Source organism: Caretta caretta, chromosome 3 (genome assembly GCF_965140235.1).
Source record: "Caretta caretta isolate rCarCar2 chromosome 3, rCarCar1.hap1, whole genome shotgun sequence".
Taxonomy (NCBI): domain Eukaryota; kingdom Metazoa; phylum Chordata; order Testudines; family Cheloniidae; genus Caretta; species Caretta caretta.
The window spans coordinates 148,414,888-148,437,694 of NC_134208.1; the positions used below are offsets into that span (position 1 = coordinate 148,414,888).

Sequence of the window (22,807 nt, forward strand, 5' to 3'; positions counted from 1 at the left end):
TATATTGTTCTAGAAAAATGTACTTATAGATGCTTATAAGTTAATTATCTGTAGAATATTATCTGACCAGTAATATTTTTATTTCTTGTCCTTTGTATTTGTTTCCCTTAAAATCTACAGATACACTAACTGTATCTACTTGTAGAGATGTAATTGTCTACCTGTCAAACTGCCTTTGTATATTATGTCTGTCTGATGTTAAAATGTCTTATTTCCAGATGTTGATGAATGTGTTAACAGCACTCTATGTGGCAGTCATGGGTTCTGCGAAAATACACCTGGTTCCTACCGCTGCCTTTGTTACCAGGGGTATCAGGACCCACAGGATGGGCAAGGGTGTGTGGGTGAGTTTTTAGATTTTATAATCAGTACTGCATCACCTCAGTGATGAAAAACTGATTTAAAAAGAATTTATTTCTTCATAAAATTATTTTGTCTTCCATCATTTTATGTTAAATTGCACCATTTCAGAGTAACATAGGACTCAAATATGTCTTGCTCTCTAAACCCTGTATACCATGTGGGTACTTACTGTGTATCTGTTGAAGGAGAATCTGTTTTTAAGGTTGGAGTGGAAACCAACAGCAAATAAGCTGTGCCACTCATTTTATCTATTTAAAAAAAAACCCACTATTTCTGCAAATGTCAAGCCATTCACAAATATAAATCATAATGGATTGAATTTAATACTTCAGCTTATTTAAATGCAACATCTGTTTAGTCTCTTAGTTGACTAGCCAGAACTCTGTACTACCTCCTACAGGAAATATAGTCTGGTGTGTGGTACAGCCTGTCTGAATTAAACAGCACACCTCCTTAGAAACAGTGTGTTTGAACAGGTTTTAACATTACCTTCAAGCTCCAGGAAAGACACTATCACTGTGAAAAGATGTGAGAATTCCATAAATGTGTAAATATTGTAGATTTCTCTAGTGAGTAATAGATTTCCAAATCTGTTGTTAATAGTGGTGGTTGGACCTGAACACCACAAGTTTCTAATATAAAATTAATACCAGATCAACAAAAGGTATTCGTTAAGGAATTTCTTCAAACTAGATTCAGGATGAAAGACATTTGCCAGTAACACTACGCTGAATGAAAACAGAGGGGAATGAAAGAGTGGTAAAAATAATTTTTTTACATATATTCAGTAAAAAATGGTTTTACTGAAAAATTCTTCTGGTCCACTTTTAGGGCTCAGCTTGCAAGGTGCTGAGTATTCTGACCCATATTTAAAAAGAAAAACAGAGTTTTAGACCTTAAATTATTTTTCATTGAAATGCGACATTTGCTACTCTTAACATCTGGTGTGGGAGCACCACTACAGAGAGAGCCAGTGCTCCTTTTGAAATTCATTTCAGTGTGATGGACCGGATTCACAGCACTCCCTTCACACAACTCAGGCAGGCAGCACAAAGAGAGCCTTGGAGGGGATTCCTTAGGACCGAAATCTATCCATCGCTGGAGGGAAATCCACAGAAGCCATAAAGCCAGCATAGCTGGCTCCTGTGCCACCCATCCATTGCAGCCCTAACATAATATGGGATAAGGGAATGTGGCCAGAGTTCATGGTGTCCAACTATTCCCAGATGATGGGAACCAAGGCCAGTATTAGAACAATAATGGACATAAAATTAGGGAGGCATAAGCAACAAGCCCCCCCCCTTGTCAAGAGGCTACACAAACAGAAAACTCAATAATAGTGCGGGATTTGAATTATTCCCATATTGACTGGGTACATGTCACCTCAGGGGGGGATGCAGAGACAAAATTTCTAGATACTATTAATGACTGCTTCTTGGAGAAGCTAGTCCTGCAAACCCCTAAGGCAGGGGTGGGCAAACTACAGCCCGTGGGCCGGATCCAGCCTGCCAGCTGTTTTAATCTGGCCCTCGAGCTTCTGCTGGTGAGCGGAGTCTGGGGCTTGCCCCGTTCCGGCGCTCCAGCCAGGGAGCAGGGTGGGAGGCTGCTCCACGCAGCTCCCGGAAGCAGCGGCATGGCCCCTCTCTAGCTCCTACATGTAGGGGAAGCCAGGGGGCTCCGCTCTGCACGCTGCCCCCACCCCAAGCACCGTCCCCGCAGCTCCCATTGAGAGCTGCAGGAGCGGTGCTTGTGGATGGGGCAGCATGCAGAGCTGCCGGCCACGCCTCCGTGTCCGAGCCGGAGAAGAGACATGCCGCTGCTTCCGGGAGCCGCTTGAACTAAGAGCCACCCGGAGCCTGCACCCCTGAGCCTCTCCCCATGCCCCAATCCCCTGCCCCAGCCCTGATCCCCCTCCCACCCTCTGAACCCCTCGCTCCCAGCCTGGAGCACCCTCCTGCACCCCAAACTCCTCATCCCCAGCCCCACTACAGAGCCTGCTCCCCCAGCCGGAGCACCTGCCCCCGCACCGCACTCCCCCCCCCCCCAGACCGGAGCTCCCTCCCGCACCCTGAACTCCTCATTTCTGGCCCCACCCTGGAGCCCATACCCCCAACCAGAGCCCCCTCCCTCACCCCAACCCCAATTTTGTGAGCATTCATGGCCTGCCATACAATTTCTGTTCCCAGATGTGGCCCTCCAGCCAAAAAGTTTGCCTACCCCTGCCCTAAGGGGAGAGGCAATTCTTGATTTAATCCTCTAAGTGGAGCACAGAATTTGGTTCAAGAGGTGAATTTAGCTGAACCACTCGGTAATAGCTACTGTAATGCAATTAAATTACATTTCCTCCTTGTAGGGGAGGAAAATACCAAAGAAACCCATCACAATAGCATTTAACTTCAAACACAAAAATGAGGAGGCTAGTTAAACAGAAACTAAAAGGAACAGTCACAATAATAAAATATGCCTGCAAGCTGCATGGAAACTATCTAAAAACAACATAATCGCATCTCAAACTAAACGTATACCCCCAAGTTAAAAACAAACAAACAAAAATGCCACCATGGCTAAATGACAAAGTAAAATAGACAGAGACACAGACATCCTTTAAAATTGGAAGTGAAATCCTACGGAGGAAAATAGAAAGGAGTATAAATTCTGGCAAGTGAAAGGTAAAAATATAATTAGACAGGCCAAAAAAGAATTTGAAGAACAACTAGCAAATGACACAAAAATTAACAGAAAAAAAAATTCTTTATGTACATCAGAAGCAGGAAGCCACTGGATGATTGAGGTGCTAAAGGAGCACCCAAGGAAGACACAGCTGTTGCACAGAAGCTAAACGAATTATTTGCATTGGTCTTCACTGCAGAGGATATGAGGAAGATTCCCACAGCTGAGCCATTCTTTTTAGGTGACAAATATGAAGAACTGTCCCAGATTGAGGTGTCAATAGAGGAGTTTTGGGAATAAATTGTTAAATTAAATGGTAATAAGTGGCTAGGACCAGATGATGTTCACCCAAGAGTTGTAAAGGAACTCGAATATGAAATTGTAGAACTATTAACTGTGGTAATAGCAGTTTTAAAGCAGCCTCTGTACCAGATGACTGGAGGATAGCTAATGTAATGGCAATTTTTAAAAAAGGCTTCAGAGCAATCCTGGCTATTACAGGCTGTAAGCCTAGCTTCAGTACCAGGCAAATTGGCTGAAGCTACAGTAAAGAACAGAATTATCAGACACATAAATGAACATAATACATTGAGGAAAAGTCAATAGAGTTTTTGTAAAGGAAAATCGTGCTTTAACAATCTATTGGAATTCTCTGAGGGTGTGAATGAGCATGTGGACAAAGGTGATCCAGTTGATACAGTGTATTTAGACTTTCAGAAAGTCTTTGACAAGGTGCCTCACCAAAGGCTCTTTAGCAAACTAAGCAGTCATGAGATAAGAGGAAAGGTCCTATCATGGATCAGCAACTACGTAAAAGAATAAATGGGTGAGGTTTGTCTATGCATTACACAAAGTAAAACTATTTCCCCATGTTTATTCAGAGGCAGCAAGTTTAAAACAAACCAGAGGAAGTACTTCTTCACACAACATGCAGTCAATTTGTGGCACTTGTTGTCAGTGGATGTTGTGAAAGTCAAAAATATATCTGGGTTCAAAAAAGAGTTCGATAAATTCATAGAGGATAGCAGAGCCAGTGCTAGCCCATTGGGGGCCCTAAGCAGGAATATTTTTGCCCTCCCTCACAATAGTAAAACAAGCAAGTTCTTATAATAAAAAGCAAATTGGGAGGGCTCTTGAACTGCTCAGGGCCTCAAGCAGTTGCTTAGTCTGCTTATGGGGCCTAGTGCCAGCTCTGGAGAATAAGTCCATCAGTGGCTATTGGCCAATACGGTCAGGGACACAACCCCATGCTTTGACTGCCAGAAGCCGGAACTGATTGACAAGGGATGGGTCACTTGATAATAGCCCTGTTCTGTTCATTCCCTCTGAAGCACCTGGCACTCACTGGCTACTCTCAGAAGACAGGATACTGGGCTAGATCAGTGGTTCTCAACCAGGGGCCCGCGGCGCCCTGCGGGGCTGCAAGAGGTTTCAGGAGGTCTGCCAAGCAGGGCCAGCATTAGACTCCCTGGAGCCCAGGGCAGAATGCCAAAGCCCCATCACATTGGGCTGAAACCTGGGGCCTTGAGCCCCACCACACAGGGCTGAAGCCTGAGCAATGTAGCTTCTTGGGGGACCCGTGGCATGGGGCCTTAGGTAATTGCCCTGCTTGCTACTCCTTAACGCTGGCCCTGGCTTTTATATGCAGAAAACCAGTTGTTGTGGCACAGGTGGGCCGTGGAGTTTTTATAGCATATTGGGGTGGGCCTCTGCAAGAATAAGGATGAGAACCTCTGGGCTAGATGGACCATTGATCTGACCCAGTATAGCCATTCTTATGTTGTGCTCTCCCTCCACTGCAGTGGATGGATCTGGCCCTATGAACTGTTCTTAAAACAGATTGGCCTTTGTATACAGTTTGTACTTCATTAGAACTGCATCATGACTGTTCAGTTTATGGCTTTTATCAGATTCTGCTACAAGCTGTCAATAGGCCTTTTCAACTTAGTTTGTACTTTATTTCTCTAAGGATTAGTAGAAATAGAAAAAAGACCTTTACTGTTGTGCATTCTCTTTCACATGATTTAATTTGTGGAATACAGTTATAATTCGTAAAGAGTTCTGATTTTTAACTCTTTACTGATAGAAACCTGAGAGAGAGGTTACTGGTTATATGGTATATGGATAACTCCTGATATCACTCACATCAATGGCAAAAATTCCTAATGACTTCAATAGGAGTAGGAGCTGACTCTAAAAATCAGAATGCATAAATGCTTTTTAAAGCAAATATCTGTCTTTCTTAGTTAATGATTGGGGGGGGGAGTTATTATTAAACAACATGTTGAAAGTTTGCTTTAGTTTTTCTGTGACTGCAACTTCTAGTTTGGCCTGTTTGACCTTGTTGAGACCCTAAAGGTGCTTAAAATGAAGCAGATGCATAAGCATTTGCAGGTTCAGAGCCCAGCTGAGCTCTGTATTCTGAATAGGGGTCATTTGCACAGTATAGCCCATCAGTCATGAAGCAATGAGTATTTCCTTGATTTTATATAGTTTATTTTATAATAAGTGGGTGTTGCCAACTTGTAGAAGTCTGTGGTTACCTACAGAGTGATGGAGGTGTTAGTAGTGACTACATAGTACAGATTGCATTGAGAATTTAAATTACAGTGGGGGTAAAATCCCTGTCTTAAACAAACGATTTCATTGAGTTTCCAATTTCTGCACACTATCTCTTCCTGGGCAAAGGGAGTTTTCTATAATGTTTCCTCTGCCAGTGTTACTAAATCTTTTAGAAAACAAATACTTTAAAATGCTCTTTTACAAATATGGTCCTGACAGCCCTCACCTTTGTTCAGCTCCCTTTAGCTAGACAAATACAGCTCCTACGAACTCCAGACTAAACATGCACACTCTGATAATGTCTCCCAAGTGAGCTAGTTGGGAATTTATATGTAAAACATTCTAAATGATCCTCCTAATTTGGCATAACCTATTCTAGTAATGCCCAGAATACCTAGAGCTCTCGCATTCCATGAGCTATTTCTCTTTTTTGTTACCGCCTGCCGTCCTCCACGGTTGTGTTCAGCACATGGCTCCAGGAAGACAGACTGGGCTGCTCCAGGAGCTGGGGGATGGATATATCCAGTTCCTCACTATCATACCCAAATATGCAACACCCAAACCTGGCCTCAGAAAAATGATGTAACCAATGTATAGAGTTTTACTGGCAAAAGTAATGATTACCTTACAGGTTCTGAGGGCACAGTTAAGTTAGTGCATATGTGCACAATTCTGGAGAATTGGATGTATGCTTTGCAGGTGGCTACATGGTGGAAAGGAAAGGGATTTTGTTGTGCAGGTGAGGAGTCTGAGTCTGTTTGGTTTTCTGATGTTTGGGTGGTAAGGCATGTTAACTTGAGACCCCAATTCAGGAAAGCACTTAAGCACATGCTTCAGTTCATCACTTAAGGACATTCTTAAATCCCATTGTCTTAAGCACATACTTGGGTGCTATGCTGAATAGAGATGCTTTCCTTGATGGGGCCCTTCATCTGATGTGAATGCCAATGTTGCTTCAACTTGTGATTTCTTTAATTTCAGTGATTGAATTGAAAGGAAATAAATTCTTGCAAAATTAATTCTATGGGAGTGATGGGTTTTTTTTTTCCAGTGGTATGAAACATAAACTCAGAGAAATTAAGCCTATTTGAACTAATGGAAATAGGCTTAGCAGGATTCAGTTTAAATAGATAGATGTTGATAAACATCCTGAAATCAATGGTAAAACTGTCGGTAACAGGAGTGCAACCTGCAGGGATCGGGTGTCACCAACCCTGCAGCAGTGCAACTGCAGCCCTACTGTTATGGACCTGCTCCCTCACTCCGGTGATGGTGGAGCTGCAGGGGTCTCTCTCTGGTGCCGCAGGGCCGATGGCACCTGATCACTGCAGGCGCAAGGTGTGAGGAAGGCTGTGGTCCTGGCAGGGCAGAGCAGAGATCCCAGGCTAGGTTGTGAGAAGAGGGAGGCTGAGCCCCCAGCCATGAGGGAGGCCACCCTGCTGATGAATGGCTCCATCCCTGGCCAGGAGCCATCTGCAGCTGGGTGGCCTCCCCCATGGCCAGGGACTTGTCCTTGTGGCCCTGGCTGGGGGTCTCTGCTATCTCTGTCAAGAACACGACCTTCCCTCACCTTGTGCCTGGAGGGATCAGATGTCACCAGTCCTGTAGCTGTGCAGGGAGACTTCTGCTGTCATGACCCCACTCTCTCACTCACCTGCCAGGAGTGTGGGAGCCATCCCTGGTCAGGAACTGTGCAGCAGTACCTCACAGCCCCTTGCAGTCCTGGCTAGTATCTCTACTCCGCTGGGCCAGGCTCACAGCCTCCCCCTCAGCTTGGGCCCCGCAGCTGTGCACGGGGCCCCTGCAGCCCCGCTGTCAGTGCTGGGAACTCTCAGCACCCCTGCTGTCAGCCCTAAACCCAGCCCGACCCCCACCCCACCTTAATTTCTGGCAACTATAAAAATAGTTAAAAATCAGAAAAAAATAAAAATTACTCATTGATATTACTCATTGACATTAGAAAAAAAATCAAAATTGAATACTGCCAATCCTAAATACAAGCTGTCCCATATGGCGCTGTGTTGATATTTGCTTTTCTTTTGTAATGTCACAATCAGTGGTTTGTGTGTAATATTTTGCATATAATGACTTTTCAAATACTAAGGCAAATTCAGGCGGGAAAGTAAGGAAGAGAAGAAGAAGTAAAGAAAGTTTGTGGAAGCTTTTTGTTTCTGGCTGTTCGTAAAATGAATGGGATTCTGCCCTGTGGAAGAACCTCACAGTTTTGCTGACTTGGATATGTGATAATGAGATTATAGGAGATGTTGAAAGTATTCAAACATGCTTATAAATGATTTTGATGTAAACGGTCTACCAAAAACATTTTTTATGGAAAATATGTGTTTGCATACTTTGTAAACAGTGTTCCCGAAAGAAGACTTTGAACTTCTTGATATGCAGCAAACAAAATAAAATAATTAATTAAATGAATTTAGAAAGTGTCAAGTTAGCTGATCCAGATAAGATAAAAACATATAAAATCAGTAGTGTAGTATATTATATGGCTACATTTTTATTTTGGTGGATAAAAAAAGAGCCAGTATGCTTTGTTACAAATATTATACTGTATATTGTCAATTAAATGTACAAAAAATAAATGTATAAATTATGAAAAATAATGTAATAATTTTACAGTTATGTAGTTAGTGGATGTGCTGTATTGTGGACAGTCAGATGTAAAACCCCGATAGATTTCAGTGGGAGCAGAGTTAAGCCAGTGCTGAGCTTTTTGGTAATTCCGTGTCATTCAAACCATAGACAACTCTCCTTTCAAATGGCAACTTTTCATAGTATTTAGATGAGGTAAGAAGTGTTGGGAGCCAAGTTTAGGATTCATGGAATGTTTTTTGGTCCCAGGCCAACAGCAATTGAGAGTACCGTGGGACCCAGCCCTTACTGTGGAAGAGGAGACTTGCATTGCTCCACAGGGTCTTCACTAGGTGATACCAGAATAATGTTTCTGGGCTCCAGAGCAGCCTATAGGGTTTTGTGGGTGAGGAGTCTATTACAAAAATGGGTTTAGAGGACAAAAAGAACATGCTGCAGGAAGGCAGTTTTTCAGGGTGTGGGGAGAAGAGAATTCTGTTTATATACCAGGGCCTAAATCCTGTCATCTTCTACCTATTGAACTCTTTGATTTCACTGACCTTTGAAAGAATAACAGTAAGTTTTGGCACAATATCTGTTAAATAAAAATAAATAAATACTGGTGGGTTTCCTGCTGTTCTGGTAATAGCAAACATAGCTCAAAAGGAGTCAATATCTTACATTGTAAGAAATGGGGATGAGGGAGAAGGAGAATAAAACAGTTAGGACTCTGGTCTACCTTAAAATCAACACTGGCATTTTATAATTTTACTGGTTTCAGAGTAACAGCCGTGTTAGTCTGTATTCGCAAAAAGAAAAGGAGTACTTGTGGCACCTTAGAGACTAACCAATTTATTTGAGTGTGAGCTTTCGTGAGCTACAGCTCACTTCATCGGATGCATACCGTGGAAACTGCAGCAGACTTTATATACACACAGAGAGGTATTGTTTCATATTCTCTGTGTGTATATAAAGTCTGCTGCAGTTTCCACGGTATGCATCCGATGAAGTGAGCTGTAGCTCACGAAAGCTCATGCTCAAATAAATTGGTTAGTCTCTAAGGTGCCACAAGTACTCCTTTTCTTTTTATAATTTTACTGTTTTTTCAATGGCCTTTATCTCCTCAGACAAACTAATTTCCTTAGGAGTCCACTTAAGTAGTAGTCAGGTATTGATTGTTCCTTGGGGATCGCCTTTGTTTTTCTGCAGACAATATTGGGACAGATAGAGCAGGTAATATAAAGAGCTGTCAGTGATGGAGAACACGTCTGAATCAATTTATGCTTCATTCTCCAGATGTGAATGAATGTGAAATGCTGAGTGGGGTATGTGGTGAAGCCCTCTGTGAAAATGTAGAAGGCACCTTCCTGTGTCTCTGTTCCGATGAAAACCAGGAGTATGATCCAATGACTGGACAATGTCGCTTCCGCACATCAACAGGTAAAATACCAGTGGCTTTGCTTGCAGACATAATACAAAGCATAAAAAATGCACATCCTCCTGAATAACAGCAAGGATAAAAAATTGTGACAGGCTGTAAAAAAAAAAAAAAAAAAAAGGGTGGGGGGTGTTAAGAGTTACAATGAAAATTGGGTAAATTTGGATTTTATTTATTGCTGTAGTTAAATCACTGTTTTCTAAAGAAATAGTGTATTTTAGACCCCTTTTTAAAGCATAGTAATATAATAAGCTATGTGTGCTTTTGGTTCTGTTATTCTTGAGCATGCTATAAATCATAAACAACAAAAATATGGCATAGATGCCTTTAATTTTTGTACAAGAGGCAATCTCAGAGCTCTGATTAGCCGGGCCTTTTTTCACACAGTGTGGTTTGTGGAACATTGTTTCTCATGATGTGTACCATGCTGAGGTGGTGATGTCAATGTTCATCTTTGGCAGTGAAATGAAGGCTACAGCACATGAGATTTAAAATAATTTTTTTTAAATTTATATAGATAACTACTGGTGTCTGGATAAGGTTGAAGGAAGTGTAATGTTGAGAGCAAAATTTGTATATGGTAACCCAGGCTTATTATTGAATATTAACAGAAGAACTTACAAAAGTAAATAGTTGAGTGGCAATTTGTTTATCTAGTTTGAAAAATCCCCAAAATATTAGGCTCATGAAGACATGGCCAGTCACTTTGTCCACGTTACTTGTGGGTTGTACTCTCGCCTCCTGCCCCTGTTTTTTTACTCTTGATCTGTCTTTTTAGATTGTGAGCCTTTCAGAGCAGCCACTGTGCCTTTCTCTTATGTTATTCAGTGTCTTAACACATTAGGGATGCTACTACAAACACTAACTTAAAAATTGTCTTAGGACTCTCTCTCTCAGAAAGTTGCCTCCAAGTGGGCTACACAGCTCCAGTCTGGGGAGAGGAACAGGTCCAGGATAAGGGGGAGTAGAGACTAAGAGATTGGCAAATTGATTTACATGAGCTTCTCCCCCAAACAAACAAATATATTTTAGGTTTACATTGCAGGCTGAACTAGCTACTGAATAGCTTTAGAATAACTTGCTGTACTATCAATTCCAGTCTACATAATTCAGGAGGCCCTGGAAATTTCATCCTGTCTCCCATCTTTCCAAATCTTTTGAACAAGGCAAAACTCCTGGTGACTCAAATGGAACCAGGATTTGGCTCACTGAACATAGTGCCTTTTTACCTTCCTAATAATAGATCAAGTTCTCTTTTGTGCAACACCTAAGAGGCAAATTCTTCTTTTTAAAGAATCAGAGCTACAAACTCTTTGTAGTTTATTCACAGATTCCTACTTAATGTGTATATGCTTTCTTCAGTATTTTGTTCTGCAACATTTCCTGAGATGTATTTGCACAGGGAAGCACATTGGTACTGCAACACTGTCTGTGAAACAGCTACATAATAAAATGAACTGTGAACCAATGGCAATGGGTTAGACTGAGAACCGCACCTTATGAAGAGGTTGAAGGAATGAAAACTCTGGAGAATTGCTGGTTTAGAAGAAGAATACACAGCAGTATTGCCATTTACTTACTTGTGAGGAAGCAAACTGCAGTATACTTTCATCTCAAGGGGCCTCATCTCAATACTGATATCTAATGATGATAACATAAATGACAACATTGTTAACTATTTCACTGCTGATCAAAGCATGCAAAAAGGAGAGGGTAAATCATATTACAAAGATCTACAGCCAGCTATGAGTGCCATCTCATTTTGGTGCCAAATAAGATGACACTTGCGAGATTTTAACTATTTTTTCCCCAGTCAAAAATGAACTAAGACCTAGCAGAGTCACATCAAGGGGGAGCCATTCCCAAGAAGCCCAGCAGGTCATCTGATTCCAACAGAGGGGAAGCCAAGCCCAAGAAGCCAAGCAGAGTTCATGGATGTATCCTATTATCATTTATTGCTGAGGGGAAGGAAAGCCCACAAAGTCCAGCAAGCATGCATGATCATATTGTGAACATCTGTACAGTCTACAGCAAGTGGTGTCTCAGTTTGGCATCATGAATGGGCACTTCATTTGTGTTCAGTTTGGAAGAGAAAAACTTTTTTCATCTCAGTATGGACCCCTTCTTTGGGCACTAACAGAACACATACTTAATCATTTTCTCTCCTATGTTAAGGTTCATCATGGAGGAAGATCTCATATAGGAGACCAGACAGTATGGAAATTAGAGCCCAGTAGGATCCCTACACACTATATTATTTGACTAATGGAATAAGGGAACCTATCTGTTACCAGGGAACACTATAAGCTGATGTACATTGTGAAGGACGGGACAGCTTACCATTCTTTTATCTCTGTTTGCTTGCACAACTGAAGGAAAAAAACATTTCCTACAATCAATGTTTCATTGGACAGGATATTACTTTGTATACTATATAAGAGACAAAGCATGCACTTTTCTGGATAGCCTGGTAGCAAACTCTTTTCTCATTGAGCTCAAATGGGTTCTATGTCAGAGTCTGAAGATCCTAGGAACTGATCACCCAAACAAACTGTGAAGTGGTAATATTACCTACTGTACCTGTAGGTTTTGGAAAACTCTTATGGAGTTTACACTGTGTTTGTTTTTCTTTAACCTACCTACCTCTTTTTTGTTTTCATTTCATGCTGAAAATTAATGGCTAAATGCCAGGTTGTGGCTGACCCTTGCATGAGTGTGTAAGGCAGAGGAGAGCACAAACAGCCTTTCCTCTTGCGCAGGGACTGGGCTCAGTCTAGTTGTTGTTTTCCCCAGAATAGAAGGAATCTGCAAGCCTAGCTACGACAGCAGTGCTACGCTGCCCAAAGGGTGCAGGGCCAATGCCACATCCTTCCACCTAGCACCAGCAACACCAAGGGTGGTGATGGAGTTCATGCTACACTCGTGCAAAGGATGATGCAACGGCCATGCTTCCTAGAGCTTTGGCATGCCACGTGCCTGAGTCAGGCACAGTGCTTCTGGGAGCTCCTGCTGTGTGCTCCCATATCACCCCCAACATGGGCTTGTGCCTCATTTTACCTGCATGCAGAGAAAAATATCTTGTCTGCCTTATACTGTTGTAAACATTAACATGCAAATCTTACAGATGTATTCAGCCTTTGCATATTTGTTTTTATACATGTGTGCTATTTTGCACATAGAGAAATGTCATCCCATTTCCACTCTACTAGAGAAGTGGGATGCCATTTCTACTGAAGGTAGGGGCAGGGCATAACTGAAGCATAACTTTAATTCAGGGACTTTTTCACATGTTGTTAAAGGCTGTTCCCTTTGTATGTTCACACTTCTCTTTATTCACCACGGGGGACCTAGAGCTTTCCTTTTATTTGGCAGAAATTCATCTATTATTGGCTATGTCCTGAAATGATGCTGTCAGTATATGAACATTCGTCTCCTTAGTTCCAGCCATCTTGTTGTCTTCCAGTATTCATTTCAATTCAATACAAAATAAATTTAACAAAAAATCGAATGCGCAGGTTTCAAAGCACCTGTTTCTCTTTTCTTTATTTTGTACCCCCATCCTGCCATGGCTTTAATTCAGGTGCAGCCCTGACCGCTGAAGTCAATATGACTCTGCACAGGCCCCTGGATCCACCTGTGCAGATGCAGTTGAAGGATCGAGACCTTAGGCTGCAACTCCATCTTTTTCTCACCTCAGTATTTAAGATAATGTGCTCAATTACTGGGGCATTCAGAACAGTGGATTACCAGTATTCATGAAATAAAAAGTGTGCTGTTTTGGCATCCAAAATATAATATATTTACTCCTGGACCAGTTCTATAAAAATGTAGCCTCACCAAAGACCAGTTACAAATTTATGATGCAAAAACTCATGAAACTTCAAGGGTAGAAAAACAAATATATAGCTAATAAAGTTGGAAAGCTGGGATTCTCAGGGGGAAAGTTAAGAAGAGATTTTTGGGGGGAGATCAGGAGAAGATGACACAGAAAAGAGTCATAAGGGTGTCTAATAGGATCATCTGTTTCTACGCTATTAACTGTGAAGCAGCTCACAAACATCTGATATTAAAGTTGGTTATTCTGATCATTCCTGAATAATAACATCTGTGCTCCTCAGTCTTGGGCCTTTCTTGAACAGAGACTGCCAATGATGTCAAACTATTCTTGGTGGCTTTTGTAATCTGCATTGTTTATTAGACACTAGACTGAGTCTGGTACCCAAATCTAAATTGTATGTCTTTACGTTTCAAGGGAGACCTTTCGTACTGTCATTACTACCAAATAATTTTTATTTAAATATATAGTTCTTCTTCGAGTGCTTGTTCATGTCAATTCCAATCAGTTGTGTGCGCGCTGCATGCATGAGAGCTGGAAGATTTTTCCCCTTAGGAGTATCCTTAGGGTCGGCTTGGGCACCCCCTGGAGTCGCACCCTCATGGCACTCAATATAGTGCCCTGCTGACCCAACCCCCCTCAGTTGCTTCTTACCACCTGTGATGGCTAGCTGGAACTCCCCGTTGCTCTTGCCTCGACAAGTGCGTGCTTCACAGTATCAAGTGTAGATAGTTAAATTCAGTAGTAGTTTAGTTAGTGTAGATAGTTTTCTCTCATAAGTTTCCTTTGGGGGTCGCCCCCCCCACGCTTTCCCCAGCTCTGGGGTATGCTTTGGTCCCCGAGCTTTAAGCCGTGCTCTGACTGTGGCAGTTTTATGCCGAGAAGTGACCCACACACTTTGTGCTTCATGTGTCTCAGGGAGGGTCACCTTGGGGACGGTTGTAAAATCTGTAGAGGGTTTCACCCCAGGACACTCAAGGACAGAGAACAGCGCCTCTGAGTTCTGCTTATGGAGGCAGCACTTTGGTTTCAGACAGACCCCAGCTTTGCGGACCCGGCCCCAAGTGCCGTCTCCTTGGTGCACAGTGCTCTGGCACTGTTGACACATGAGCTGTAGCCAAGGAAGGACTCCTCAAAGGCCTGGGCTACATTGGGGGTGGGGGTGTGGTTCGAACTAAGATACGCAACTTCCGCTACGCTATTTGCGTAGCGGAAGTCGAAGTATCTTAGTTCGAGTTACCTGGCCGTCCTCACAGCGGCGAGTCAACCGCGGCGGCTCCCCCGTCAACTCTGCTTACTCCTCCTACTGAGGTGGAGTACAGGCGTCGATTTGGGGATCGATTTACCTTGTCTAGATGAGACACGATAAATCGATCCCTGATAGGTCAGTCACTACCCACCAAGCACCGTTCACCAATCTGTCGCCACGAGGACCTACAGTTTCCCTCCATGCCGGAAACATTTGAAGTGGCATCGGACCTCCTGGCACTGACAGCGCCACCCTCCCCTCCAAGGCAGAAGAGGTTTCTGGCACCAGTTCCTGGCCCAATCCACTCTGTGGGCAAGCTGGCAAAGATGGTAGCAATGAGGGTATCATCCCCTGCATGCCAACCTTCAGCACCAGTGGCCCATGTTGCTCTGGTCTTCCAGTTGGCATCGCCCACTGGCGTCAAGTGGCTCCGCTCCTCTGTGGTCTTCGCAGTCAGAGACCTTGGAGTCGGAAGCGGAGTCATCGCGCTCCAGTAGGAGCAGAAGATGCCGCTCCCACCATAACTGACAACCCTACCCAGCACAGTGGCTGGGACAGTGGCAGGCTCCTCAGTGGCCCTTCTGGACACCCTGGGCCTATCACCAGAGCCAGGGGGCAGAGCCAGGATTCCAGACCGGCCTCAGTGACCTCGGTGTCCTTTGGGCCACCACACATGCCCTCCGCACCACTGCAGGGGACCCATCCGGAGCTGTACTGACATCAACGATCTCGGCACCGACCGCGACGTCGACAATCTCAGCACTGATTCCTGCACCATCCTCGGCACTGATCGCAGCTCAATCGTTGGCACTGCCCGTGTCACCAACCAGGGCACCGCCAGTGACACTGACTACAGCACCAGCTGCGGCTCCAGTGTTCCTCGCTCCTAGGGACTCCAGAGGGGCTGAGGGCAGGAAACAGGCTCCGGTACCGGCCGCCATCTTGTCCTCCTCATCTCCAGATGAGGCAGTGGCTGGATCAGCAACTGCTCAAGCCTCAGGGGACAGCAGGGTCCTACAGCAGCTGCTGAGACGGGTGGCCCAGAACCTGAACATTAAACCTGAGGAGGTGGTGGAGGACATTCTTTCAACAAAAGGACCATCCCGTATTGCGCTGTCACTGATTAAAACCATCAGCGATGCCACGAAGACCCTGTGACAGACCCCCGTCCTCATTGCTGCCTACCGTCAAGAGGTATGAGTGGAGATACTTTATCCCCTTAAAGGGGTATGAACATCTTTACATGCACCCCCAGCTGGACTCCCTGGTAGTGGACGTGGCCAATCAGCGTGAACTCCAGGGCTACCAGGGGCCCTCTCCCAAGAAACGAGAGGCCAAATAACTGGACCTCTTCAGAAGGAAAATCTATTCCACAGGGGGCGGGGGTTGCAGCTCCCCTATTGCTAACCATCATGCAGTGGTTAGCAGGTACAATTATAATACTTGTGGGGCCATGCAAAAATTTGCAGAACTCCTCCCTATGGACTCTCACGCAGAGTTTTCCATGCTAGTAGAGGAGGGCAAATTAATTTCCCATGCATCCCTGCAGGCGGCCCTGGATGCAGCGTCTCGCACCATGGCTATCAGGGTGGCCATGAGGAGGAGTTCCTGGCTGCAAGTCTCTGGCCTCCCCTATGAAGTGTAGCAGACAATCCAGGATCTCCCCTTTGAGGATCAGTCTTTGTTTTCCGAGAACACAGCACAGCCTCAAGGACTTTCAAGCCACCTTGAAGTACCTGGGCCTCCATACCCCTGCCACACAATGGAGGCACATTAGACCCCTGCCCCCACCAAGGGTAGGCAGGATGGGTCGCGCAGGAGAAATAGGAACTCAAAGAAGAGACCTCGCCCCTCCTCTAGTCAGGGCTGGTCAGTCTAAACCCTCCTCAGGCCCAAAACCAGCCTTTTGAAGGTGCACCCAGGGGCGATGCACCAGTGCAAAGACTGGATCCATCCCACTTTACCTTTTCATCCCACCTATGCATGGGCCCGTATTATGTCGGCCTGCTGGGTGCTCCGCATGGAAGAAAGGGATATTCACTCCAATTTTCTGCCCTCCTGCCTTTCCACCCCGCTTCCCCATCCCTCTTCAGGGACCCTTCTCACGAGCAACTCCTCATACAGGAGGTGCAGTCATTCCTCTCGCTAGGGGCCGTGGAAGAGGTTCCTCAGGATCGCAAGGGCTTCTATTCCTGGTATTTCCTAATATCGAAAGCCAAAGGCAGGCTCGGGCCCATCCTAGACCTGCGAGAGCTCAAGTTCATATGGAACTTGAGTTTGTTCATGGTCTCCTTGGTCTCCATCGTCCCTTCCTTGGATCTAGGGGATGGTATGCCGCCCTCGACTTGAAGGATGCATACTTTCATATAGCAGTCACACCGTCCTACAGAAAATACCTCAGGTTTGTGGAGCACGACAACTACTTCCAGTTCACAGTCCTTCCGATTGGCCTGTCAGCAGCGCCTTGAGTATTAACCAAATGCAGGGCAGTCGTGGCCGCGTTTCTGCACAGGTGCCGGGTACAGGTGTTCCTGTACCTCGATGACTGGCTGATCAAGGGCCGCTCCAGGGCCCAAGCGGACGCGCAAGTCAGATTCATCATTGCAACGTTCGACAAACTGGGCCTTCTCCTGAACACAGGGAAGTCAATTCTGTCCCATGTTCAGAGGATAAAGTTCATACCGCCAGTGCTGGCTCGACCCAGGCCAGGGTGTACCTACCGGAATCAAGGTTCTGGACCCTGGGAGACATCATTCGGAATCTCAGGCAGTTCCCCACCACCACAGCAAGGAATTGCCTCAAACTCCTGGGACACGTGGCCGCTTGTACGTATGTGGTGCAACAAGCCAAGCTCAGACTCCGGCCACTCCAATCATGGCTAGCCTCAGTGTATTGGCCAGTCCAGGACAGTTTGGACAGGTTCGTGACTTTGCCTCACCCGATCCTCGACTCCCTTCTGTGGTGGCTCGACCCACACTTAGTGTGTCCAGGGGTCCCCTTCGTCAGCCCCCAGCCAACTCTCTCATTGGTTATGGATGCATTGGACTTGGGCTGGGGGGCACATCTGGGAGACCTCAGGACACAAGGCCTCTGGTCTCAGGCGAAGCTCACTCTCCACATCAATGTCAGAGAGCTAGAGTGGTATACCTGGCATGTCAGACTTTCCAAGCCCATTTAAGTGGGAGATGTGTATCAGTGATGACAGACAACACCACAGTGATGTTCTAGATCTAGTTCTAGACCACCTCCGTAATTTAGGCTTGGGAGTCACCTGATTGGAATTGACATGAACAAACGGGGATGCACACTCCTCTCCCCTATGCCAGAAAGCCCTCATGCTGTGGGACTTTTGTGTAGAGCAGTCAATACACCTTCAAGCATCGTACCTCCCTCGCATACAGAACGAGTTAGCGGACTATCTCAGCAGATCATTCCATGGCCACGAGTGGTCCCTACGGCTGGACGTCACTAACTCCTTTTTCCATCAGTGGGGCTTTCCCCAGGTAGACCTCTTTGCCACATGGCACAACAGGAAGTGTCAGCAGTTCTGCTCTTTCCTGAATCACAGACCGGGCTCCATAGCAGACGCATTCCTCCTTCCCTGGGGAGGCCATCTCCTATACGCATTCCCACCTATCCCTCTAGTTCACAAAGTACTCCTCAAGATACAGAGGGATCGAGCAGTGGTAATATTGATAGCCCCAGCCTGACCCTGCCAACGCTGGTACATGTTGCTCCTGGACATGTCCATGGAAGCCCCAGTCACTTTGCTGCTCTTCCCGGACTTGATAACTCAGGATCACGGCCATCTCCAGCACTCGAACCTTGAGTCGTTGTACCTCATGGCATGGGTGCTCCGTGGCTAAACCCGGTGGAGCTTTCCTGCTCGGACCAGGTTAGACAAGTTCTCCTTGGCAGTAGGAAACCCTCCACTAGAGCTACCTACCTTGCCAAATGGAAGAGATTTTCAATCTGGTCTGCACATCATCGTTCATCCCCAACGTTCGCCTCTATTCTGCTCATATTGGACTACCTTCTCCATCTCAAGCAGCAGGTACTGTCCATGTCATCAATAAGGGTTCACTTGGCTGCCATCTCTACCTTCCATCCAGGCGCAGAGGGCCAGTCAGTCTTCGCCAACCCTATGATCAGCCGTTTCCTCAAAAGTCTCAACAGGCTATATCTGCAAGTTCGACAGCTGGTCCCAGCCTGGGACCTCAGCCTGGTCCTTTCCAGACTGACGGGGCCGCCCTTTGAACTGCTAGCGACGTGCTCCCTGCTCTACCTCTCGTACAAGGTCACGTTTCTGGTAGCGATAACCTCAGCCAGGAGGGTGTCTGAGCTCAAGGCCCTAACAGCAGAGCCTTCTCACATGGTGTTCTGTAAGGACAAGGTTCAGCTCAGGCCCCACCCAGCTTCCTCCTGAAGGTTGTCTCCCAGTTTCACATCAGCCAGGACATCTTCCTCCTAGTGTTCTATCCTAAGCCGCACTCAAGCAGCAGGGAGCAGAGGCTTCACTCGTTGGATGTCAGCAGAGTGTTAGCCTTTTACATCGAGAGAACAAGGCCGTTCCGAAAGTCAGTGCAACTTTTCATGGCTGTGGTAGACACAATGAAAGGTCTTCCAGTCTCTTCTCAATGAATTTCGTCATGGATCACATCCTGCATCTGAGAGTGTTACAAACTGGCAGTGGTGTCTGCCCCTCCGCTCACTGCGCACTCCACCAAGGCGCAGGCTTTTTCAGCACCATTCCTGGGGCAGGTTCCCACCCAGGAAATATGCAGACCAGCGACGAGGTCCTCCATACATACTTTCACCGCGCATTATCGATTACCCAGCAGGCCAGAAACGATGCAGCTTTTGGTAGAGTGCTGCTCCAATCAGTGGACAACTCCGAAACCACCTCCGTAATTTAGGCTTCGGAGTCACCTGATTGGAATTGACATGAACAAGCACTCGAAGAAAAAACGATTACTCACCTTCTTGTAACTGTTGTTCTTTGAGATGTGTTGTTCATGTCCATTCCAATACCCACCCTCCTGCCCCGTTGTCGGAGTAGTCGGCAAGAAGGAACTGGGGGGGGGGGTGTCAGGTTGGCAGGGCACTATATTGAGTGCCATGAGGGTGCGACTCCATGGGGCGCCCAGGCCTACCCTACAGACACTGCTAGGGGAAAAATCTTCCGGCTGTCGTGCACGCAGTGCGCGCACATCTGATTGGACTGGACATGAACAACACATCTCAAAGAACAACAGTTACAAGAAGGTGAGTAACCGTTTTTGTTTTGTTTGTTTGTTTGCTTTAACCCAAATGAACTGAGAGTCTGATCTTCAAGTATTTGCATACATACCCATGCATGTCTTTTTTGCACATGCATCACTGGATGTGCATATACAAATTCCTGATTTACACATACATATGCCCAAAAGAGAGGTATCTTGTCATGTGTGCAGCAGATTGGGAAATTTGCATTACACATTCTGTAGTACATTGCATATAGAAAATGGGAACATACAAATGCATATTTACTGGCTTGCTGAAAATCAGGCCCTAAAAGTTTGTATTGCTTATGTCATTTAGAGGCAAAGGACAGTGCTATATAATTTATTAATTTAAGATTCCATCAACCCTACACATTTTATTTTTTACACTAATAATTTAGGGCACAATTAGTCAAAGTTTTTAAATATGTGCTTAATTTTAAGCTTATGTTTTAGTTTCATTGATGTCTACAGCACTTAATGTTAAGCATACGCCTAAGTGATTTGCTGGATCAGTGCAATTAAGATATAAAAATATATAAAATACCTTCAGTCTATATTTAGCCCCCACTTTTTATATCTGGAATTCTGTAGCACTAATATAGCCATCATATTTACAATCAGATAAATGTCTATATGTTGGTATCTAGAATTTACTTGGTTTGTTATAAGAAAAAAGATTGAAAAATGTTAATAAATATTTTAAAAAACCCAGTCAGATAAATTACTGTATTATCCCACAGTTACTTGAGTAAAATTTCTAATTTTTTAACAGTGAAATAAAATCAGAAATAACAAAATTGTGAGAAATAAATATCTAGGTACTAATCCATTTTTCCAAGGAAAAATTACACCGAAATATCTTTTAAAAGAATCTGTTTATTAAAAGGTTAAGTGTGTGTGTGTGTGTGTGTGTGTGTGTGTGTGAGTGAGAGAGAGAGAGAGAGAGAAATTATGAGCTTGTAGACACAGACTGGCCTTTGTAAATTTCTTTTTTTAAAGATCTATGTCTCACTCACTTTCCAAACATTCATGACGCCTGCTTGACTAACCCTCAGTCACAGCTGTGTAAACAACAGACTTTTAAAGTGCTGAACAGATAATGGGAGGAGAAACCATCACATCAAATATAAAATGGGAATAAATAATCACATGATGAGAATGTTTCTCCTTCCTCCTGGGACAGCCTCCGAAGCTCTTTCCCTGGTAAATGGTGTGAAAACTTCCATGGTGTTTCTGCTATTTAAGCCTTTGGCCCTGATTCAGTTAGACATGTGGCATATGTCCAAAGAAAATGTATAACTTGGTGGTTAAAGTACTGCTCTCTCACCTTGGAATAACAGATTTAGTTCAGTTGAGTTTCTGCGACACATGATAGTCTTAATTTGGTTCCTATTGGACATCAGCTGATACCACAAAACCATCGTACTTTATGAAATGCAGTACATTATGGAAAATTGTAATTATCTGATGAAAGGAGACCACAGATTAAACTAACAAAGATGAAATAGCACTCAGCTGGGTGTTTCCCTCAATGTATACTTCTTACATTGGCAAAACAGCAAAGGAGAGTTTGCATTGTTGGTGGCAATGTGGTGTCTGCCAGCCCCTCAAACTCCACGAACCAAAACATTCACTTTTCTAAGGAAGTTAGAAACAAATTCAAATGTATGTTTAGAACTAAAAGCCATAAATATCTATTATACTCTCTTTAATTAAAACACAATAATAGGCACAACAAAATAAATATTTTGAGCACGCTAATGTTAAAACAATTGTAGCTAATGAAAATTAAAGAGAATAAGCTTAGTAAAACTTACTTTCTTATGTGCAACATTTTCATTTCATCATATTTTACAGATACTTGAAACTTGACTTTTTATTGCCTATTACTTTTTTGTTTGTTTGATGTGTGTGTGTGTGTTGGGGAGCAGTGGTGGAAGTAAGAGCCTGAGGTTCATTTTATTCCCCCAGCCTCTGTTTTATCTTTTCCACCTTGAGATCCCACATCCTAACCACTATCCTGACAACAAACAGGACTGGACGGGATTGGGAATGGTCCATTCCATAATTGGCATAGAGAGGCTGCTTTTGAACTCCTTAAAGGCCCAGAGAATGAGGTTAAATTCTAGGACAGTGAAGTGAACCTGGGTCTCCCTCATAATGGTATAAACAACTATCACTTGACCAGCCTGATGTATTTTCCTGGACATGCAGGAAGAAAGGCAGGATGTGAGGGATGCGCTTTAATTAGGTCACAACTTTGTCAATTTAACTCATCTGGGGACTCATACAGGTCATCCTTCCTTCCTCACTTGTTTCCACCTATCTGAAGGGTGCTGTCAGCCCCGTCCTTCCAAACCGCGTCCTAGCCTATTGTTGTGACTCCACAGAAGGAGGGTGGTGAGGATTAAGGGGCTGGGAAAAGGAGGTTGTCTTCTCACCGTGCAACACATTAGGAGCCCCAACTCCGTTTCCCATCCTTCTCCTAAATCCACTTCCAGCTCCAGTGAATCAAGGAACCAGACCCCTGTGGAATGAATACCTGCACTGGACACTGCCACCTGCTAAGTTACAATATCTTGAGCCTTACCTCCTGACTTGTCCTGCCAGGTCCCTAAGCTGCTACGGGGAAGGCAAAAAAACCCACCCTGCCACAGCTAATGTGTCAGTGAGGGAAACATTCCTTCCCAGTCCCCAAAAAGGCAACTAGTGCAGTGCCCACAGCAAACCACTAAATATGGTCCTTCTCTGATCCCATGTGTGGGAGGGTGGTAGCTATTAATTTGGGTGTGAGAGAGGGCTCCCTCCAAAGGGACAAGTTATATATACTGTGCCCTAAG

General features: G+C 44.6%; 1 protein-coding gene across 8 annotated transcripts in view; it reads left to right on the top strand.

Moving 5' to 3' along the window:
- Positions 1 to 22,807, top strand: part of LTBP1 (latent transforming growth factor beta binding protein 1) — a 379,724-nt gene that overhangs the window by 300,662 nt on the left and 56,255 nt on the right. For all 8 annotated transcript variants that reach the window (XM_048843595.2, XM_075127005.1, XM_048843599.2 and 5 more), the window contains 2 exons: positions 219 to 344; positions 9,478 to 9,621. In XM_048843595.2, the coding sequence (XP_048699552.1) occupies positions 219 to 344; positions 9,478 to 9,621 (270 nt within the window). The remainder of the gene's footprint in view (positions 1 to 218; positions 345 to 9,477; positions 9,622 to 22,807) is intronic.